The sequence below is a fragment of the Arctopsyche grandis genome, chromosome 1, assembly GCF_051622035.1.
Source record: "Arctopsyche grandis isolate Sample6627 chromosome 1, ASM5162203v2, whole genome shotgun sequence".
In the NCBI taxonomy this organism is placed as follows: Eukaryota; Metazoa; Arthropoda; class Insecta; order Trichoptera; family Hydropsychidae; genus Arctopsyche; species Arctopsyche grandis.
The window spans coordinates 28,251,863-28,277,267 of NC_135355.1; the positions used below are offsets into that span (position 1 = coordinate 28,251,863).

General features: G+C 34.3%; 2 protein-coding genes across 9 annotated transcripts in view; one reads left to right on the forward strand and one right to left on the reverse strand.

Annotated features, from left to right (window-relative positions):
- RhoGAP19D (Rho GTPase activating protein at 19D) overlaps nt 1-25,405 on the reverse strand; it is a 194,004-nt gene that overhangs the window by 47,256 nt on the left and 121,343 nt on the right. The gene's annotated exons all lie outside the window — the stretch shown is intronic.
- Nucleotides 4,655-6,817, forward strand: LOC143913536 (uncharacterized). Of its 4 annotated transcripts, XM_077433399.1 has the most exons (3): nt 4,655-5,919; nt 6,008-6,491; nt 6,586-6,817. In XM_077433399.1, the coding sequence occupies exon 1, from the start codon at nt 4,682-4,684 to the stop codon at nt 5,366-5,368; it is 687 nt and encodes a 228-aa protein (XP_077289525.1). In that variant the 5' UTR covers nt 4,655-4,681; the 3' UTR covers nt 5,369-5,919; nt 6,008-6,491; nt 6,586-6,817. The 4 variants fall into 4 exon arrangements, 3 of the variants coding, with proteins under 3 accessions (XP_077289525.1, XP_077289533.1, XP_077289541.1); XM_077433407.1 differs by having other exon boundaries at nt 4,695-6,469; nt 6,513-6,817; XM_077433415.1 differs by having other exon boundaries at nt 4,695-5,653; nt 5,831-6,817.

The window sequence follows — 25,405 nt, forward strand, 5'->3', positions numbered from 1 at the left end:
AACAGGTTGTATGAATACATAATGTCCAAATCGAGCAAAAAAATCAATATAAACACAACCGAAGTGAATCAAATTAGCGAAGTGTATTAAAAAATATATGCATACCAAGCCGTAAATAGTGTACGAAAATTCAAATTCAATTAAATAACAATTAGCGCTCGCGAATCGGCCGCTGAAATAAAATTCGAACTGATGCATTCTTCAAAGCGATTCTAAATTTCAAAGCGAAACACTCGTTAATTATTCGGAATCATCTTGTCGAAAAATTACGATCGCTTTCAGTGCCAAAAATCGCACTAAAATAATACAAAACCAAGTGTAAATAACTAGCGGAAAAAAGTGTGCCTGTGTGAAATTTATACAAAACGCAAATTTCAAACAAATGTAGATATTTATAATTCATGGATGTGCATTTAAAATGGTTATTTCATCACACTGATGAATCATCAGTGTGATGAAATAACCATTAAATAAACCAAGTATGTAAATCAATAATGCTCGGTTGATCATTAGGGCAATCCCAAAATACAATACATGTGCAATAAAAAAAGGGTTTCTACGAAGTTACCAATAGCCATAATGCCTCAAAAGTGGACGCACTCACTTTTTTACCAAATGCACGAATGCATGCACTTCGATACTAGTAATAATATTTTTTTGATTTTATCATTACTAAATTAAGTTCACAATACATCTTATATATAGCTACTGATCCGTTCCTATTTTACAATTTTTTGTTATTAATTTTTTTTTTATATTATTTTAATGATAATGTGCAGCAAAATAAGAAAAATAACTCAAAAAACTATGTACATAGTAATAATATAATACTACGTCACAACGACAATGTGAATGATTGATCTGTCAACTGATAGTTATTTAAACAGAGCGCAATTTATAGTACATGAATGCGTTTACCAGGGCACTAGTTTATATAAAAAAAATTATACTTGAATTGTTTAAAAATAATAAAAGCAATTCAGCTTGTATTATACACGAATTAAAATAAAGTTATATATTATATATAAATAGTGTAAGGTAATTTATAGTCGCGCGCGTATTAATAGTAAAAAATCAAGTGCGCTCATTGGATGTGTATACGCTCGCGCCCAGCACGGCTGACGCTGACACCACCCGTTCCAACTCAGACACTCAATATCAGGAGCACATGTCAGACGCTCCACCCCCCCCCCCCCCGACTTTCCCGCTACCCCGCGCCTCGATACGATCGGTCCTCACGCCAGATCCCTATCCATAACGTACACTCATGGTATTCTATTATTTTAAAAACTCCATACTTGTCGATGCACTCGCACATATGTACATACATAAATAAATCCCGTCCGTTTTTTATATACATATATTATAGAATAGATATAGTATGTTATGTTACTACGTAGTTCATGTGAAGACTTTTTTGACATAGCAATAATATGCAATAAAACGCTCTTATATTCGACGGTAGTAAAGTTGAAAAGTTGTTTCGAATGAATATTACAAACAAAAAAGATTTTGGAAGTTGTGAATGAGAAAAAAATACTGATGGGAGTTAGTTTCACTAGTGAAACGAGGGAAAAAAATTGCTTTTACGATAAAATAATCGCTTGTTTGATTGCCTGGCTGATTTCTACAATAAATAAAAATGTGACAACTTAATTTTTTTCAGAATTGATGTAAAATTTAGGATATAATATATTGCGAATTCTTGCCAACGAAACGTTAACCCACTGTGGACGTAACTCACTGAAATTTATCGAGACGAAATCTGACCGTCAACTAGCAGTTGATTTGAAAATTTTAGCTTTTCGCGTCACACTAAATTATTTTGAAGGTATTTATAATAAATTCATTAATAATACTAATTTATATAATTTACTTGCGTACGTGGCTCTACTATAAAATGACCTATGTACACAAGTACGTTAATCGTATATTGGACTGATCTTTAGTATGTGCATAATAATTAATTTTAACAGAAAAACTTTTTTATATCTTATAAATGGTTGTTTAGATTGGAACACTTTTCAGAAATTTTGGCAAAGCCATATATTACAAGCCATTAATAAGCATAGGTTACATAGATAGGTTGACGCAAGACAAATAAATGATAATAAATAAAATGTGCAAAATATTATTTATTAATAATGCCGATTTTATAAAAAAGAAACATTCCCAAAAACAAACCCTAAGAATAATAGCAATGAAACTGTAATCCGTTAATGATTAATAATTCGCACATTTCGCAAATTTTACAATGCAAGGAATGTGGTCAGAACCGACTTATCTTTGAAAAATATGCCAATAGTAGTGACAATATCCTTACATTGTCACAATTATAGGCATGTGTTCCAGACACCGAATCGTACGGCACGGCTTGCCTAGGTAGACTCTAGTTGTACATACTAAGCGTATCCTCATCTCATTGTTAATTCATACAATCTTATTATTTCGATATGGGAATCACCGATATCGATCAATGTCAATACAAGCATAAAATAACACCGAAAACACAGCCTGGATCAGGCGGGCTAGCGTTTTTCATGTGCAAAACTATCTAAAATAACATGAGCGGCGTACCACTTTGCGTGTCTACACCCTAAATTGGTGACAAATATTACTTAACTAGGGTTGAACCCGATGAAATGCCATTGCATAGGTGTTGGTATATTAAATTATTAAATTAAAAAAAAATAAAAGAAATGTGCCGTCGGTCATGTGATCGATCCGCACGCGGTGTAAATTTTTCAAATAAATTTTAAATATATTTAATTTAATAAAAAAAAAAGTTAAAAACTACCTACCTACATAGTACATACATATAAACAATATAAAACACCGATAGAAAACTTAATTAAATAAATTTTCAATAGATGGCGGTATATTCTCAGAGATTTAACGCCTTTTAAACCTAGAAGAAACATTAGTATCGAACAATATATATATATATATATATATACAATATATATATATATATATATATATATATATATATATATATATATATATATATATATATATATATATATATATATATATATATATATATATATATATATATATATATATATATATATATATATATATATATATATATATATATATATATATATATATATATATATATATATATATATATATATATATATATATATATATATATATATATATATATATATATATATATATATATATATATATATATATATATATATATATATATATATATATATATATATATATATATATATATATATATATATATATATATATATATATATATATATATATATATATATATATATATATATATATATATATATATATATATATATATATATATATATATATATATATATATATATATATATATATATATATATATATATATATATATATATATATATATATATATATATATATATATATATATATGTAGAATTGATTTTTAAACGAGCCGAGATAGAGTGTGTGTGGTATGCCTGGGAAAGACCGGATGCGTGTTGTTATGGTCACTTGTTGGAGGACAAGCCCGAAGAGCGTGTACAATAAATAGTTCTGACTTAATCTGTGCGTTTCACTTGGAATCCTTCACATCCGGATCCTATATTTGGGGGCTCGTCCGGGATGCCTGAAGACATTTCGAGTGACAGCCAGAAGCGGTCAGACGACGACGCGGAGTTTTGACAGTTGAGGTTAGGACGCGCGCGCGATGACGAGAATGCGGAAGCCCGTGACGTCGGTGACGTCACGTCAGCGAACACGCCACACGACGATGATGATATCCACGACGAGAAAGACGACGCCAGTGGCAACGACGACGAGGGAGATACCACAGTTCAATTTCCGAGATCTGGAGGTTGATTTCGGTCTGCCGAAATATAACGGCAGAAATAGCCCTATTGCAGTGTGGATTGAGCGCCTCGAAGAAAACGCGCAAATCCTCGGCTGGACGGAGACACAACAGTTGGTGTATGGGCGGATGCTGTGTGAAGGAACTGCCAAGAACTTCTTGGACTCGGAAACGGGCATAATCACGTGGGCGATATTAAAAGAACGATTGACCAGAGAGTTTGGCCATCAGTTGAATAGTGCGGACGTGCACAGAGAACTGAGGTTAGAGAAAAAAGGAAAAGCAGAAGACAGTTTAAGCTATATCTACCGGATGAAGGGGATTGCAGCCAAGTGTAGTTTTATTGAGGAAGAGGCGATTATCGCGTACATAATTGGTGGACTTGGGTTTGATAAGTACGAAAAATTGATTCTGAGCTGGGCTGGATCTATTAAGGAGCTGAAGACGCGAATTACGCAGTGCGAGAAAATTAGAGAGGACGACGAACCCAGGGTGACGGGGTCCGTGAGAAACCGTGAAAACCGAGAAAGACTGAGTTCACGATGCTACAATTGTAGTGGACGTGGTCACTTAGCAGCCGACTGTAGGTTTAAGACGAGAGGAACTCGTTGTTTCAATTGTAACGAGTTTGGGCACATATCAGCTCAATGTAACAGCACCAAAACAAAGACTGTCTTGACAATACAAGAAGAAATAAGAGAACCAGTCAGTATTCTAACACAAGAGGACGAGGCGAACATGGCTGATGGAGATGTAAACATGGCCGATGTAAGTGTGAACAGTGATGGTTTGCACAGAAAAAGACCTTTGCAGCAACGGGCTTCACGAGAGATGTCTGCTCAAAGAGAACTCATTGTTTCCAATAATGAAGAGGACGATGCGAACATGGCTGATGGAGATGTAAACATGGCTGATGTAAGTGTGAACAGTGATGGTTTGCACAGAAAAAGACCTTTGCAGCAACGGGCTTCACGAGAGATGTCTGCTCAAAGAGAACTCATTGTTTCCAATGATGAAGAGGACGATGCGAACATGGCTGATGGAGGTGTGAACCTGGCTGATGGAAGTATGGACGGTGATGGTTTGCAAAGAGGAAGACTTTGGGACTACGGAGACATACCGTTTTCAAATACAGATGAACCACCCGATGATCAATTTGGAAAAGGATCTAAGGATTATAGTCATTTGAAGAATTCTGAAGATGAGAATAAAGAAAAGGAAAAACATAAAGACAAAGAGAAAGATATGGCTAAATCACAAGAAGGATTAAGGGACCCAGTCAAAATTTCAACACCAAAAGACACTGTATTCACTTTCAAGCTCAGTCGTAGTCGGATTGATGTTAATTCAATGGAAAAGAAAATAGAACCATGGATTGAGAAAAGACTTACTGGATGTATCAGTGAGCTAGAACCAATATGTGTTGACTTCATTTATGGTAAATTACTAGCAGAATATCTGTGGGGTGACGGCAGATTCCTCGGACAGTCACAGAGAATCGCCGAGGGCATTGGATAGAATTTAAGTTGCACCGATGGAAGTGAAGTGTGCGTTTGTGAATTAGAGAATAAGTGAAATGCCTGGAGGGTTTTTAGTTAAGCCTTACTTGTAATTTGATGATTGAAAAGTGTAATGTTTTATTGCTTATTCTAGTATTTTTGGGAAGTGCTTTGTATATTGAATCATGTTTTAATTTGGTTACATGCTTAGAAGAATATAAGATAACTGTATTGAAATGTAATTCTAGTAATGTTTTAAAATGTGATTGTTTCCGATGTAAAGATTTAACCTGTCATTGTAAAGGTATTGATTTTAATGTTTTATTGCTAATTCTAGTAATGTTTTGAAATGTGATTGTTTCCGATGTAAAGATTTAACCTGTCATAGTAAAGGTATTGATTTTAATGTTTATTGCTAATTCTAGTAATGTTTTAAAATGTGATTGTTTCCGATGTAAAGATTTAACCTGTCATTGTAAAGGTATTGATTTTAATGTTTTATTGCTAATTCTAGTAATGTTTTGAAATGTGATTGTTTCCGATGTAAAGATTTAACCTGTCATAGTAAAGGTATTGATTTTAATGTTTATTGCTAATTCTAGTAATGTTTTAAAATGTGATTGTTTCCGGTGTAAAGATTTAACCTGTCATTGTAAAGGTATTGATTTTAATGTTTTATTGCTAATTCTAGTAATGTTATAAAATGTGATTGTTTCCGATGTAAAGATTTAACTTGTCATTGTAAAGGTATTGATTTTAATGTTTTGTATTGCTTGACATAATTTTAAATTGTAATTGTGATGATTTATGTGTAACTTTAATTGTTATGTGTAACTTTATTGAAGATTGAATTGTGTTGAAATGAAAAAATTGATTTGTAGTGAAATGTGTAACGATTAATTTGTTATAATTGTAATTGTTATGTAAATTGTGAAATGATTGATGTATAAGTGTATTGAAATGTAGTTGTGATGATGATTGTAATTGTGATGATGATTGTAATTGTGATTTAAATTGTAATTGTGACAATTGAAAGCATGTTTAGGAGAATATAAGATGATTTTATGGAATGGAAGATTAAACATTGTTGAGGATGATAGAGGAAATGTTTTAAAAGAATGTAAGATGATACATTGTATAGAGTGGAAAATGAAATGTAAAAGAATGTGAGATGAAACATTGTTGAGGATGATAGAGGAAATGTTTTAAAAGAATGTAAGATGATACATTGTATAGAGTAGAAGATGAAATGTAAAAGAATGTGAGATGAAATGCTGTAAAAATATAAAAGACGAAGAATGTCATCCGAGGGCGAATGACAGTCAGGAATGACCGAATGTAGAATTGATTTTTAAACGAGCCGAGATAGAGTGTGTGTGGTATGCCTGGGAAAGACCGGATGCGTGTTGTTATGGTCACTTGTTGGAGGACAAGCCCGAAGAGCGTGTACAATAAATAGTTCTGACTTAATCTGTGCGTTTCACTTGGAATCCTTCACATCCGGATCCTATAATGCTGATAAACTATTTTTATTTTAAATGAATAAATAATGAAAGATGAAACATTACAAAGAATGAAAGATGAAACATTACAAAGAATGAAAGATGAAACACTACAAAGAATGAAAGATGATTTGTGTTTTCTTCAATTATTACATATCACCTGTTCTATTGTTTATGTACTACTGTAAATCCGAGACGTATTTATGTCAGGTATGGCCGAATGTGGGATTTTATGTGTGTGAGCGAATTATGTAATGGGTAATGTTAAGGAGTGATGTACAAACAGTGGTACACATGAGTGTACACTGTTTGTGAGTTGGCAGAAGTGTGACGCCAACTGACGGTGAGTAGTCGAACCGTTGGCCGGGCGGCCGCCGGTGGTGCGTACGCGCACGTGTTTATACTCAATGGTACAATAAACGTACATTGATGGACCAACATCGTCTTTGATTATCTCTCCCGCAATCCTCCCTATATCTTTGGATCCTACATATATATATATATATATATATATATATATATATATATATATATATATATATATATATCAGTGGCGGGCGGTGACTTTTCAAACAAGGGATGCTGTCCCTTGTTTGAAAAAAAAAACCGACCAATTTATTTTTTAAAATTTAATTTTATTCTTCGTTCCTTTTTACAAAATTCATCGATAACCGCATCATAGAATTTTTTATTGTTTTTTAAATTTGACATTATTTTCTTTTCGATTGCAATTAAAGCAAGACCAGAGAGTCTTTCTTCACTTTGACTACTTCTGGTGAACGTTTTAATTCTTTTCATAGTCGAAAATGATCGTTCAGCCGATGCGCTCGTGGAAGGTATCGTACAAATTAATTGTATTAAACTAAATACTTGTTCCAAAACGTCTATTAGATCATCTTTCACAATTAATTCCTTTACGTCATTTATAGATTTCAAATGAAAATCTTGCGTTGAGTACATGTAAATTAATTCGCTTTTTAATTTCATAAAATCAAAGTATTTTCCATAAGTTAGGTGGAGTGATTTAAATAGGAAATCTGGAAAATTATTTTCATATTCTTTAAATTTTTTGACGTTAAAAAATTCGAGAAATTTTAAATTTTCGATATCTCGAAATCGATTGGTTGTATTTACTGAAAGAGTTTCTAAAATTTCAGAATAGTGAAGTTTATACGTTGTTTTCACATCTTCTTCACATTCAGCATATTTTCTTTTTCTATTAAAATTTTTAGTTATTACTTTGTTCCACAATGAATCAAAATCGTCTTTTTTGTTATCTAAATATTTTACAAATTTTTTAATTTCACTTACGCAATACGATATGTCAAAGGTTTTTTTTTGTAAAATTTCAAATAAAAAATCTGCCGAATTAAATATTGCAGAAAATAAATGCAAATTGAAATTGAATTCAAACTCTTTTAAATAACGATGAAGGACTTCAGCATTTATGACAGCATCAGTATCCCATTCGTCTTCGTCATTAATTATTTGATTAAATATTTCCATTAATTCTGTTTGATATTCTAATATCATATTTAAAATTTTGCTATTGTAGTTCCATCGTGTAGGGGCAGCAGTGGGAAATCGTTTTTTTATTTGACAATCGAGAAGGGAAATTCTTCTTGAAGACTTACAAAAAAAAGTTGAAAATGACAACATACGGCTGAAAAAACGTTTGCATCCGGATATATGTTTAACAGATTGCGACAAAACTAAATTCAATCTGTGAGCGTAACAATGGACAAATAAAGAATTAGGACAAATATCTCGAATTTTTCGTTGCACTCCATTATGCTCCCCGGACATTACAGCCGCTCCATCGTACGTTTGTGCAATTAATTTGTCCAAACAACCAAATTCTTCCAAGGTCTCACGTATGTGCTGAAAAAGAGCATTAGCTGTTCTATTGGGACTAACATCGACAAATCCAACAAATCTCTCCTGAATTTCATTATTTTCATCTACATATCTAAAAATAGTAGATAGCTGAGCTTTGCGACTGATATCTGTAGATTCGTCCACAATTATGGAAACAAATTTTGATGCACGTATTTCAGTTTTAATCTCATCTAGCAAGACTTTTGATATTGCGGATACCAAGTCATTTTGTATATGGTTCGATAGTCCAGTAAACACCGTAGAGTTATCTAAATGAGTTTTCAATTTTATGTCTGATTCACTCAACAGATACAGCAATTCAATATAATTCCCTCTATTTTCCGATTCCTGGTGCTCAAAATGTCCTCGTAAAGGTTGTTCTTGTTTTGCTAAAAAACAGATCGCACTTATTAATTTCGACAAAATGTATCTATTTGCAGTAACTTCTTTGTTGTGCATTTCAATATTTGCTTTAAATTGAGCACTTAAAAAATTTTCTATACGAGGTCCCTTTCCAAATTTTTTAAATTGAGCAGCAGAACATATGTGAGCTTGAGAACATTCATGTCTCTTGCGCGATTTACTTAAATTGTTTAGGTCAGAAAATCCAAATTTACTCCAGACATTCACTTCTTGAGAAAATAAAATACATGGCCAACAGAATAATTTCGTTAAGTGAGCACATCCACAAATCCATGAAATTTTTTCGTATGTTTCTGTGTTAAAATACCTTTTAAATGTTTTTGTTTTAGACTGAATATTTAATATTGGTGTGGGTTTGGGGCTCTTAACAATAATCTCCTTTTCATTAAATGGGAGAGAAGCAAATCTTCTTTTCAGCACATTTTCAATTAAACAATTGCAATTATTATTGATCTCGACGACAAGTTATTTTCGATATCCATATTAAAGGCAATAATGAAAACTCGTAAGTAGTGGAACAGTAAACTAAAAATAAAGTTAGACGAAACTAATTTAAATGAAAACTTAATTCAAAAGTAAAAAATAACCAACTTACAGTATAAATGATTAACTTCGTCTAAAGAAATGAATCGGCTAGCTTTTTGATAAATAACTTGGGGCGTAGCGTGCGGAAATATCGATCAACAGCGGCTTCCAAGTGAAACTCAATAGATAAGCAAACAGAGAAACCGAATCCACCGTAGAGGTTAAACAAGTGTCAACGCGTCCGCGCGAATATGACAGCCTCATAGTGCGCATGCGCAAATGGGATCGGTCCGAACTCCGAATCCATGACGCGCGCGCACTTCACTCAGCGTCTACTCGCCAGCGTCACTCGCCTGTGGCCGGCCTATGCGAATGCGGCCTATGCGAATCCTTAATAAAAATTATCAAAAGATCCTATATAATGCATCATGTAACAAAAAACACGTGATATGTGAAATATATATCATATACTACATCATAATCACGTACATCACTAAGAATACATCGAAGCGAAATTCAAATATTTATTAAAAATACTCTTGGCTTTTTAAAGTTATAGGGGATGCGCCGCATCCACCGCATCCATGGACCGCACGCCACTGATATATATATATATATATATATATATATATATATATATATATATATATCATCATCATCATCATTTACAGCCATTCGCCATCCACTGCTGGATGAAGGCCTCTCCAACACGCTTCCACTCGTCTCTGTTTTGCGCAACACTCATCCATCTCATTCCGCACATTTTCCTAATTTCGTTCACCCATCTTCCTTGCGGTCTTCCTTTTACTCTTTTGCCTTCTCTCGGGTACCATTCAAGCACTTCTTTTGTCCACCTTTCGTCCATCCTCCTAGCTACGTGACCCGCCCATTGCCATTTCAATCTCTTCACTCTATCCACTATGTCCACTACCCTTGTCATATTTCTCACCCACGTGTTCCGCTTCCTGTCTTTCCTCGTTATGCCAAGCATACAGCGTTCCATACTTCTTTGAGTGCATTGGATTTTATTTTGCATCTTGGCGTTCAGTGTCCAAGTTTCACATCCATACGTCATCACTGGCAAAACGCATTGATCAAAGATCCTTTTCTTCAGGCAGAGTGGCATTTTTGATTTAAAAACAGCATTCATCCGTCCAAATGCACTCCACCCTAATTTCATACGTCTCTTTATCTCTTCATTTTTACTACCAGACATGTCAATTATTTGACCTAAATATAAATAATTATTTACTACTTCTACTGGTTTATCATCTAAGGGGATGCTATCAGGCATGCAATAACTATTGAACATTAGTTTAGTCTTATCTACGTTAATTTTTAATCCTACTTTTCTACTTTCCCTGTCCAGCTGTGTTAGTCTGATAAGTAGGTCAGCTGAATCACGAGCTACTAAAACTATATCGTCTGCGAACCGAAGGTGACTCAAAAAGCGACCATTGATGCTTACTCCGGCTGTATCCCAATCCAATTTCCTGAAAACTCCCTCAAGCACCGCATTGAATAACTTGGGCGAGATTGTATCTCCTTGTCTTACTCCTTTTCCTATGCTAAATCTATCTGTACCTGAAAAAATTTTAACCGAAGCTGTGGCATTCTTATATATTGCAGCTAACAGTCCCACATAGGGTTCCGGCACTCCCTGTGTTTTTAGAGCGTTAAGTACTGCATTATGACTAACTGTATCGAAGGCTTTCTCATAATCGACGAAACCTAGGCACAATGGCCGTTGATATTCGTTGGCGCGCTCGATTAGTTCGCCAACTACTTGGAGGTGGTCCATTGTGCTGAAATTTGCCCTAAACCCTGCCTGCTCTATAGGTTGGTTCTCGTCGAGGATATTCTTCAGCCTTTCTGTAATAACCTTCGTGAAGAGCTTGTAGACCGCTGAAAGTAGACTAATGGGTCGGTAGTTCTTGATATCGCTTTTGTCGCCTTTTTTGTGTATTAAAATGATAGTTGCGTTATTCCATCCTTCTGGTATAACTTGGTTCTGGATGCATTTGCTGAAAAGCCTAGCTAAGATATTAATTAGGGGGGGGCCGCCACATTTTAGTAAGTCAATGGGAATATTATCTTCCCCTGGGGTTTTACCGTTCTTTGCAGTTTTTAGCGCGGCCTCTACTTCGCTAGGCAATACTGCAGGAACCCTTTGGCCGTGTGTCGATTCCAGAGCGGGGAATTGGCCGTTGTCGTTCTCGTATAGTTTTGCATAGAACGTGTAAACTCTGTCTATGATTTCTTCTCTATTCCTAATTATTACTCCGCTCTCTGATCTGATTGCGATCATTTGGTTTTTGCCTAAGAAAAGATCCTGTTTGCACTTTTTCAGGCTACGGTTATTCTTAATGGTATTTTCTATTAGCTTGCTGTTAAAATCCCTGACATCCCTGACTATTCTCTTTTTAATTTCCTTATTTACTAGATTGTATTCTTGCTTATTATTATCCCTATCTAAATTCCTTTTATGCTTAATTAGGTTTTTTGTTTCCGCTGAAATTTTGCTTAATTTAATCTGTTTCCTATATATATATATATACAGCTGAAATTTTATCACTGCGATGGAAATTCGCACGAAACGCGAAAAGGGGGAGTTGCCGCTGTAACCCAAATGTCGTTTTTAACCCAATTTTTTTCTGTAACACGAAGGTGTAACTGAAGCTTGTCGTTCGTCCGGACGTATCAATCAAACTGGCGACCTTTAAAAAAATCTTTGTATCGCACGTTGGAGACAAAGGTGGGCCCATTCACAATATTGACACAGCACTTTCAGTGCAACTATTATGTTGCTCTTTTTGTGTGTGTTAATTTGGCATACGTCGTACCCGCCTACTTCGCTATTATGAAGTTGAATGTAAATTGTTCGTATTATTACGGTGTTACAATAAGCGCGAGTCCAAACGAAGACCGCTTACTTCCATATATATATGTAGTACGTACATACGTATAATATGTATATATGAAAATTTGATTCTGAATACTATCAAACATTTTAGATAGTCATTTCTACTGTCCACTGATACAAATCAGAATATACATAAGTATGTATGTATGTACGTACGTAATCAAATCGACAGATCTCTTCAACGTGAAAGATTAAGGCAACACACTGAATCGTACAGTACAGCTTACCTAGATATACTCCATCTGTGATGGGCGTATATCCATGTCATTGTTAATTCGTACAATCTTATTATTTCGACAAGGTTCTGCTAAATTTCTTCAAATATAAGATCACCGTTATATATTTAAGTTTGGACCATTGTGGCATTACAGAAATCTGTAATGCGTCACATTATTCGAAAATATAATAGAGAAGAGAAAAAAAATTATACATTAATAAATAATCATTAAAAACAATAGCATTAATAATAGTACATAGATACAATATCAAATCAACAGAAGAAACAGTATGGAATGTCTTGCATATATGTACATACATATGTACAGCCAGCAGCAATATATGTACAATAACCAGCCGTAAATACAAGACATCTATGTGTGGCCTAAATGGAAGACAGAATATCAAAATTCCACTCATACATCACATACAATTATAAAAATAATGAAATAGTTATCGATCACCTATATCAATACAGGGGGTGAGTTTTGCCTTGGATTGCCCTGAAAATATCAGGCGACCTAGCGTTTTTTTACACGTGCAAAACTATCTAAAAATCACGTGCCACGTACCACTGTGTCTGCGCCCTAAAATTAAATAACATGCAAAAAACCACTAGACGTACTCCGGTACGCCAAATCTGTCTCTTCACCAGCCTCGCCACCTGAAGTGTTTTCGATATTATATACTTGAATTGACATAGGTTTGACAATGATCGATAACGGTAATTCTTATATTTGATGAATTATATGGGAAACCTGACAAAGTTCGTACGAATTAATAATGACATGAAGATACGCCTCTCACCGTTGGAGTCCACATACGCATCCCGTGCCGCACATTTTAATGTTTTCTTACCATTATTGGTAGCCATCATACCTTTATTTCGACTGCAATATGATTTTTTAGCATTTTTTAATTACGTATACTCAAAATTGCCAGAATATTAAAATCATCAAGAAACCTATTTAGAATGGCATGGTTTTAGTTTACATGTGCATAACAGATGAAAGAGAAATATATGAATATCGTCTTCCATATCCTCATTGTTTGATTTCCTTGCAAACAAAGGGAGCAGATACTCTCAGATATTGTAGAGACCAATGAGAAATTACTAGACAAGATATTTCATTACATACTTAATCATGACAGTTAATTGTTGAACTAACTAACATTAAATTACAATAAGGCTAACTAACTATGTACTTATTTAAAGTAAATCAATGGTATTGTTTTCGAGATTCATAGATTAAGTTGAGAGATTAACAGTGTTCTGATGAGATAATACCGACTTCGCTTATTTTTTTTAATTAATATTACATAGGTATATTGATTGAGAAAGTTACGTACAAAATTAAAGCAATCTGTTCTTATAATTTCTTTTTTTTTAATTATTAGAGCTCTATGTATAGATATAATACTTCCCCTTAAAAATATAATGAACACTTCACAATAGCAGATTGTAATAATAATTAAACTCGTTTCATTAAATTTTAACGGATACATTATCAAAATGAGAAATAGATATTTATACAGGCAGGAAATGAGGATTAGAGAGAACAGAGAAGACGAACGAGTGTGACTCAAGGTGAAAATAAATAATAAGGAAAAAAATAACACAAGAGAAAGTAGTAAGAAATTGTGATATTCTATCATTAGTACTTGTATTACCTGAACAATACCCACGTGCTTCTAAAAAACGCGTTATAAAACTTACCAGACACCGGTTGTAAACTGTCTTTATCTCAATACCGTGCTATTGTGCTGTTGTTTAGATAAAAACGGGCAATCAAACCCAACAATTTACACTATTACACGCTTATAAAACAGTTAAATAACAACTCGCTGCGTTAATAATCATCGATTGTACATATATATATACATACGTGCGACGTAAAATTTCAACTTAAAATTTATATCTTCTAGTCCTGTTAGATTACACGTGGTATTTTAAAAGACAGAGACTGCACTCACTAGCTCGTGAAGAATTCCGATGATTCAACCGATGTTGAATCATTTGACGAATTAAATTTTGACGTGTCACTTGTTTTTCGTTGGTTTCGGTTACGTCATGATAAATGAAAAAATATTCAACGTGTAATATAAAATAATGAAAATTGTTTAATGTGACCTTATAATACAACACAATAGAAAGTGAAATTAGATTTTAGCGATGAGAATGGATCGACAACTCACCAGTTGGATCGAAGCAGTTAAACATCCGATACAACGACATCGCTATACCCAACATGGTAACAGGCAATAGAACATGTAATAATTAGACATCTTTAATTATCATACCAACCAGTTAACACACAATAGCATCGACAGTTCTACAGAAAGAAAAACTTAAATCGATTATATAATATAAAATCGAGATATTCAAGTAGAATTTTATTACAGACGAGCATAAAAAGTGAAAACATCATATTGATGTAATATGATCTAATTCAGTGGTTTATTGCTACTAGGCCTCCCTTTTGAAAAAATCTAGTTTTGGTGCCTCCCCCCCCCCTCTACTTTTTTTTATAAAATAATACCAACACATTTTAGATGATAAAATGTATTAATAAAAAAAAAAATACAAATATAATTGACAGAATAAGAAAATTCTTCTTTCAACTTAGTTATCGACAAACAGATTCACATGATTCGCCTAGCATTATTTCAACCATATGAATAACTGCTGTCGAAACTAGTGTCTCCTGGTGTTTTTTTTTTTACATTTTGGATTCTGTAAGAAACTTTGAACGATGCTAGCAACGGATTTGAAGGAATTGACACAATGTTCTTAAACGTTTGCTTCTGTTCATTAAACTGATCAAATCTTCCTAAAAAAAATTCTATGGGTTTACCAACATATTTATTTAGAATGCATATTTTCAATGTGCTGTTTTATTTTACTAAGTCTCATACTAACTGCAGCCAAAACTTACATACAGAGTAAGCACATTGCATATGTACCATCTAAAATAGCACTTGCGAATCCCATTGAAAAATAGCATGAATCGTATTTTTGGCGTATCTTGTCTTAATATTTCTACGTCCTTTTTCCCTGTCGGTTATATTCCTACTATCTTTACTTATATTACCGCCAGGATCTTCATTATTAGTGGATTTACAGTCAAAAACAGTACGTTGCAGCGGGAAAATATGTTTTGAAAGTTAGCTTATTTTGAAGTACGGAACGTTGTATGCTTGGCATAACGAAGAAAGACAGAAAATTGAATACGTGGGTGAGAAGTATGACAAGGGTTGTGGATATAGTGGATAGAGTGAAGAGATTTAAATGGCAATGGGCGGTCCACGTGGGTTGAATAATGGACGAAATCTGGACAAAAGAAATGCTAGAATGGTACCCGAGATAATGCAAAAGGGTAAAAGGAAGACCGCAGGGAAGATGGGTAGACGAAATTAGGAAAATGCGTGGAGTGAGATGGATAAGAGTTGCGCAAAACAGAGACGAGTGGAAGCGTGTTGGAGAGGCCATGACTGGATGGCGAATGACTGTAGATGATGATATTATTTTTATTTAATGTTATAATGTAGTTTTTCATGAAAAAAATATTTTGGAATTGCAGATATGTACAAACGGTTTTATGATGAAACTGCACACAAAAGAACCCCACATCAAACAATACTAATCCCCTCGGGATTGATTAAAAATCAATTTCGAATCTTAAATTTGACCTGTAAAAAGATTAAAGGTGAATTGATGCGGAACATCAGAAACGGGGCAGACGAAAGAGGAACACTATACAGAGTGTATGTGGGTCGAGCGCTTTACAAATTGGCCCGTGTTGATGCGTCCCGACGGCGACAATGCGATGGTGGGATTCCTGAACCATCATCATCATCATCTCAGTTGACGACGACAACGCCGTCATCATCTCACACGGAATTAGATTAGAATCGGCCGGGAGCGGCTAATGAACGCCGTGCGTGACGGAATGTGAACGCGCAGAGAGAGTCAGCGGACCTATTGTCCGGTCTTTGCGGGTCATAAAAGGGCTAAAATCGAATCTACTTTCGTTTTTTCTTCTTTGACCGTATTGGAATTCTTTTTTGCTTACATACAATGTTTGCTTCTTCGGTTTGCAATTGTCTGCTGGACTATGTAAGTCGATAAAACAAAACCAACTGCATGCAAACGTGATAAGGCGAACGTCTGTCGGCTTAGCAATTTATAATTAAATGCTAATTTAATCGAAAGCACATCCTAATCATGCAAATGAGAAAAATACTGTAAGAAAAAATATAGTACATAAAAATACTGTTCAATAGATAATACTACGAAAGTATGACTCATACATGAAATAAATTACAATTAATTAGTTGCAAATTTGTCTATTGAGCATGTATTGGAAAGACTCAAATATGAACACTATTAACGCAACTATAGGAATGAGGTTATCAAATTTTAAAAAATGTATGATGGCTACAATTTTTGAAAATAGACTGTCAAAGAAGGCCGATCTGACCAGAGAAAACCGATTTTGCTTGACACGTTTCGATGACATGTGCTCTGTATAATATGAATAGATTTTGTTGGTTACTTCTACACCATTACGGAACTTATGAATGTGTCCATATATGTAGAATGTACCAAAGAATACTTTTCGCACTGCTGTTTACGTGCAATTGTCGATCTGTGCTGTGGCCGTGTGAATAGACCTTTATACGTATGTGAGAAGTATGTATGAGAAAGGTAATAGATATAGTGAAGGAAGGAAAGACATTGAAATGGCAATGGGCTAGAAGAATGGACGAAAGATGGACAAAATAAGTGCTGGAATGCTATCTGAGGAATGGAAAACGGTGAAATGAAGGCCACAAAGCAGATCGGTGGATGAAATTAGAACAACAAGTGGGGTGATATGGATGAGAGTTGCGAAAAACAGATGAATGGAAGTGTGTTGGAGAAGACCTTCATCCAGCAGTGGATTGTGATTGGCTGTAAATGATGATGATGTGCATATAAATATATAAATTTTTACAAACTCGAGTGGATTACAGCATAGAAAAGTATGTTCTTACAACATAAGGTCAGGGTCTGCTGAGCAAGAAGGTGCAATGAATATTATCGTAACAGGATGCAAAAAGTATTAAGCCCAACATATGAAATTATATAGTGAATCTCAACCTGATCGGTAGAGTGATTGTCAAACAATTCATTATGAAAATTTTGAAAACGAAATATCTTACGAAACATAAAATGGTATTAAAAGACGATAATTGAAATGACAATTTAAATAGCAGTGAATGAAAAATGCACTCATTTGCATACAAACGATATATCAAACGCGATCTACGTACAGATGTCGCCGTGTTAGTACAGCTTTTTGACGGTGTAATTCCAACATTGTGTGTAATTAATCGCTCTGCTCCAAAATCGATTTGTATGTTTTTCAACTTTCATTCTTTTGTATTGTCAAGTGACGGATCAAAAAATGACAATGATAATAAACTAATGCATTTTTGATGCTTTCATTGTGTTCGCAACAACGACGACGATCACTCCCACCCCCACACACGTTGATGCCATTGTTGACTTTGACGCGCTCGTTTAAACCGCGAGATGTATGTATTGATTTTATTAACGATTTAGTCAAAGGAGCGGATCATTAAAATCGCATTTTGTTGATATTTTTATTTATTCCATTAATTTGCGGAAAGAAATCAATTCAATGAGCAAATTTTAAACTGAACGATGAAAACTGCACTCTTCAAAAGTAAAATTATAAATTAAACACTCGATATTTCCAAATATTACAACAAAAATGCAACCAAATCTAATCCAATAATTGGTTCGAGACTAGACCATTTACATAGATATTCATAATGGAAACCTCGTGTTGAATTAATAATGGCAACCCACAATTATGGTCTTTATTTCACAAAATCGTTAGCGGTATATGAGACTATTTTATGTTAAAATTCAAGTGAAAGTGTCAGTTACTACAGACCAATCTGATTATTTTGGTCGCTATACTGACAATTTTAAAACATCATTCACCAATATCCAACCATTCAAAGCTCCAAGTAATCTAAAATAAGTCATTTATAACACGCCCATTTATACCAACCTGAAAAGAAGAAGGTTCTATGACAAAATCACTAATAAGTAATAACCATATTAATACATTTATGAAATATCGGTGATTACAACAACATGACTATCCCCTCAAGTATAATAAACACAGATTACCCAAACACAATTCGCTTTAGATCGTTAATTTTTTTTTATATTATGCTGTATACCCTTACAAGAAGAATAATGTGTAAAAGAGACAATGGCGCATGCTACACAGTTAATACGGATAGTGATTTTAGTATCGGCCATTTCAAAATAGCCCGGATACACTACTGATTATCACGATATTAACCTATTACACTATCAATACGGATCTTGATACGCGTGAAACTGTTAATAATATTGATAGTGTAGCCTGCCCCATCGATCACTGAATCAGTAGCTATTAGAATAGACCTAATATGTATTGAGAACATAATTTATGGACAATAAAAAATTTGATTGTGGACTAATTTAAACATGCTTACATCCAAATATATAAAGTACCTCTGGCAACTCATATCTCAAAAGCAATTTACAACAGGTAATTAAACAAAGAAATGCTATTTCAATGACCGGTACCATACATATGTGCATAAAGATAGACGAGACGAGTTAACTGTCGTTTTCCGCGATCTGGGCAGTTCTCCCGTAGCGGTAAAACAATTTACTCGAATTTGCATGAATTACGTGAAAATTGACCTATGCTTACATATAATACGTACACACGCGCTTGTTACCTATGTAAACGCGCATACATATGTAATATATAATATTTAGTAGGTAGCATAACATCACGCCCGTCCAAAATGGGTATTTTGCAGTGTGAAGAAAGCACGCGATGGGTTGCGTATCTAATTACAGTTAAGTGCGCTCGTGTAGCAGCTCATAACCATTTACTTACGTTACTTGCGTAAACACTAAAGTGCTGAACATTCTAAGGCTTTCAAAACTACATATAATGCATCTTATCGGAGATCTGTCCCTTCACTGTGGATATACATACATCCATACATACATTAACATCCGTTTCAATTTTCCAACCGTTTGAATTATATTATAAATATGTTCAATTCAGTCACACGCAAACCGTGTAATTAAACTTATTAAAACGCAATCTATTTTGCACAACGTTTGCGTGCAACGGTAGCATAAAATCAAACCGGCCAATAAATAGTGAAAATCCTATTATACGTGACACTGACTCTTAATTTTGATACAATTAACTCACATTCAGCAACATTCTCGGTGTGAACTTGCGCTCTAAGTCTCTTACCTGTAACAAAAAAGAAAAATAATACATTAGTATGAATTTTAATATACCTAACGTATGTGGTTAGCGTAAAAGTAAAAGATTATCGAGGCAATGGTAGATCTTTGTATGATTTATGTCATCATTATTGTCATTTATAGCCATTCACCATCCGCTGATGGATGAAAGCCTCCTCTCTAAGGGCGCAGACACACTGAATCGTACGGCACGGCTTGCCTAGATAAACTTCAGCTGTGATGGGCGTATCCTTATGTCATCATTTCGACAAGTTTCTCCGAGAATTCTTCAAATATTGGAATCCTGTTATTTATCACTTATGTCAATATAAGTATAAAATATCACCGAGAGCACTCCAGGGGATGAGTTTTGACCTGGATTGCCATGGCATAAATCAGGCGTGCTAACGTTTTTTACACGTGCAAAACTATCAAAAACGCATGTTGATGTCCTTGCGGATTTCATTTCACCATTTTATATTCTCTAATATACCATTCCAGCACTTTGTCCACCTTCCGTACATTTTTCTAATTACATATATTTATTGACATGAATAATCATAAAGTGGCATTTTTTATTTAAAAACGGCTTTCATTCGTACATATGCACTCGAAATTAGTATTAGGATACGATCTATGTATTTATGTTCGTATGTATATACAGTACAAAATCGTTGGCATAATCTATCGATATTTTAAGGCAGCTTTAAAAAAAGAATTCAACCCACATGCTAAAATTTTAAACAAAGCACCATTACTAATAAATAATATTCATTAGGGAATGATCCAAGTATACATATGTATGTATGTAAGATCCAGTTGTCAGAAGAATCGTTGAGTGATTTAAAATATTGTTTACCCAGCGGAGCGCCACAACTATCTGCCTGTAAAAATTAACATGTTACCAACCTCATAGTTTATTTTACTCATGCATGACAACCTAATCATTCATACATGCGATCACCTGTGCTACATTCTACTCACACGTACTATATATTGTAGTTAGAAGTAAATAAGACCGTTAACATTAAAATGGAAGTTGAACTATATGCATGTACATACGTGTAGCACAAAATCAATTACCATTTTAAATAAAAAAAAAAAACCTATGATGATTTTAATATACATATTTTAACATCTAAATGCCTAAAGCGGCTGTTGAAAGCGGTTCAAATTGAAGTCGACATAGTTTAATATAAAAAGTAAAGAGTTAGAATTATCCACGATTAGAGTATGTATAGCGCAATCACACTCAAAACAATAAAAGTGAAAGCATCAACGAAAATTGACAATGATTGATCGGCTCCATACACCAAAACGGATCACTCTAATGACGCGTTTACACCGCGCGAACAAGACGTCGAGAGCTTTCATAACACATAATAATAACAATTTTCGGCAAAAATAAAGATATCACCGCGTCGATCGATAAATCGCGCAGATTGAGCGCGATTTTGATTTACGACATCGCCGAAATTAATTAATTCAATAAATTCATTTTGCGCGCCGAAACTCGTAAATCGATAAACGAAATTTATACATGGAAAAAATTGCATTAATCATATCGATAAAAGCGCCAATTACTGTCGATCCGTCCGCACAGACGAGATTGATAGCTACCCATTTCCGAGACGTTTATAATTATTATTATTATATTCCGTCATCATCATCATCATCATCATCATCTTCACATAATCCATCTTGACTTAGGCGTTGACCTCGCGAAAAACCCTTCCGAGGAGCGCGCGCTATTCATATGTTAATGACTGTGTTTTGATACAGACAATAGTGACAAGAAAAATGGTCATATTGATTACACGGCAAGCAATTGCGTACGCTATGTATCATCGAGGTGTACTACGGCCTAATTGGATTTTGATTTTAAAGTGTATAAAAATGCTTTTTGATATGACTACTCTGGTAAATTACCCAATTGATATAACAGCCGCTCAAAACCACTCAACTAGTTGAATTGAAAATTCCTTCAATCCACTTAACATGCGATTGTTTATGAATTAAGCCGTATTGCCGTAGGTTCGAAATTTCAAATACCGACCGGTATCGAAAAAAATCATAATTACGAGAAAGTCTATCGCTACTGACAAAATATGAATGGTTATAAAATCCAAATTGGTCGTGTTTTTAGAATTTTCAATTTTATCAATGGCATCGTGATCCTTGACAAAACTTACCCCAGGAGTGTTTTCGGTTATAATTTATGTATAATGATCGATGACGGCGATTCCCATGTTTGAAGAAATGGAAGAGAAACTTGTCGATATAATAATTAAAAATGACATGAAGATACGCTCATCACAGTTGGAAACCACGAGCACGTCCCATGCCACACTTTTCAGTGTGTTCTTATGATTAGTGTAGTAACAGTTCCAAACTAAATTGGCTCAAAAATTCTCACAAATTCGGTTCGTCTGAATTTGTTTATTTTTAACTCATTGTGGACCGCCCTAATTTACCATAACTCAATGAGATTCCACGTATTTTTAAAAAATCGCAAACTAACGGTTAGCATAATGGGTTTTGTGAATTAAACATACCTCTTAAATATTATCAATTAAATTTAAAATTGAAATACAATTTCTTTGCAAATGTCTTCGACCATGTAAATTATCAGATCAACGTTTTGGTGAAACGGTGGTAATTGCTGTGTTCAATTTTTTATACAGTACTATATACATGTCAATATACATATTTTCACTAAACGAACGATGTCTATCTTATACATACATAGATCATTTCAATGGCAGAATCAATTTTCAGAAGTATGTACATACATATGCACATATGCTACGCGAGAAAAAACTAGTCGATTTTGATATCTGAATACTATTATTTTGGAATATTATTGATAAAAAAAATCAAGATTTAAACCAAAGATAAATATAAATATATATAAATTTATTAATCGATATTTTAGGAAAAAAATATGCTGGTACGATATCTATAAATGGAGGTTTGAAACTAAATCTTTAAGATAATAAAATATAAATTGTATGAAGTGTGGAGGATTTAAAAACACACACGCTGTTTGATGTATGATTGTAATACATTTTTATAAAAATTGTGTGATTATCTAGCCATAGTGGCATCTTAGGCAAATTGCTAAAGCTTCTATGTTTTATTTACAAAATTATACACTTATGCAGGAACACGCCTAGGACAGTTAAAAATAAAGCTTGTAGTAAAAAACCTACATCAGCCATACCCTAGAAACGGCCCTGCCTAAAATGACAACGTCACAGTTGACGTGTCGTGATTGAAAATTCTACTTTGAAATAGATTTTAGAACACATGGAGCACGCGCGCAACTAATGCGTCAATAACGGAAGGAAAACAATGAACAAATAAACCCATCACGGTTTAACTAAACCGCACAAACCAGGCGTTCGAAAACAAAAAGAAATATTTTTTTCACACATAACTACAATAGTAGAGATAGATTTCGTAAGAGGAAGTGAAATTTTTTAAATACCAACTACGCCTATCTAACCAACATCCGCGAGATTCCAAAAAACGTGCAAGTATGCGCACACATACACAGACACCCGAGAGGAAGTCGACTGATCATATTTTTATCACATACGTTACACTAATCCGACTTTCACTCTACTAATTAAAAGTGGCGGTGTAGATACACACCGGCTGCCGAAGATGACAAACTCGATTCGGTTTCGAAACGTCAAAAAATGACATCCGACACGAAAGCGATTTGACATTGTCGTGATCGATCGAGCGCAAAACGCCGAGAAAGTAGGAAACTGAAATGTATCTACAATACGACATCATTTTTTTTAATATTGACTGAGCGTCGAAGCTTATTGATGGATGAACCTTACAGAAAAGTCAATTAGTAGTGTGAATTCAGTTTACATGTATGCCTCTTCTTCTATGTATATACAGTTACATCGTGTAAGAATAAGTTTTGCAACCCCCACTTATTGAGTATCAAACTTGACCTGAAAAAAGCTAAAACCTCAAAATATGTCGTAGTGCGAATCCTCGTACATGTATTAATTTCATTAACGTATTATATCCACGCTGTATGCTCGGCATAACGAGGAGATAGAAAGTGGAATACGTGGGTGAGAAGTATGACGAGGGTAGTTCATACAGTGAATCAAATCAAGATATTGAAAGGGCAATGGGCGAAAAAGGACGAAATAAGTGCTGGAAAGGTTACCCGGGAGAAAGTAACAGGTTGAATGGATGGACACGAGAAAGATGAGTGAATGAAATTAGGAAAATGTGTGGGATGAGATATGTAGATGGGAGTTGCTCAAAACAAACACGAATGAAAACGTGTTAGAGAAACCTTCATACAACAATGTACTGTGAATGTTTGTAAATAATGAAAATAATAACATATCAACTTCATTATTACATATGTATGTAATTTGACACAATTTAATACGAACATAAATACTGTAGCTTGGACGTGTAGAGGGGTTTCTAAGAAAGGCGTGAAAGACACGGCGAGTAGTGGTAAAGGTAGTTAATTATATTCCATCGACGAGCCAGCTCCGAATGAAGCACGGAATAAATCCACCGAATATACAAATCGTGCATTCTCAGCACAGAGAGATTATTGGTCGATGGGTCGCGAGATCTTGTTGGCTGTTGTATATAACTTATTCATATGCCGAGGCCTTTTTGGCGCGAATGAGCGATTAGGTCATTACTATGTAATTCTACGTTACAATATTATAAGACTTGTAAAACGGTCACGACAAAAACATCTCATTAAAACGTTGGACCACCAACCTAATCTTGAATAAGGGAAATAAGAAGACTGCTTAAAATTAATTCAAAGTTACTAGTAAAATTAAAACAACTAGCTGTCGCTCGAATGTGGTTCGGTGATAATTGGTCACAAAGCGCTCACCCAAGTCACTAAAATCTCTATAGCGGAACATCTGGCAGCCGAAAAGTCCATCATACTAGCGATAACTATCACACTAACGAGAACTCGAGTGCCAAATATTCCGTATTCGCGATTTTCATGGCAAAAATTGTCTTTTGGGCGATCGCAATGTGACTAATAATCCAATTACCAGTAAATAATTATTCAAAATTGAAGCGTAAATATTACGAATATTATGCTGGGTATTGCGAATAAAGGTAATAAGAACGATAACCAAATAATGTGTTCAAAACAAAAATATGACTTTCCAATTCAATTTACTAGTCGACTGACGTTTTCACGAAAACTTAACCTCTCCATCTACTCTG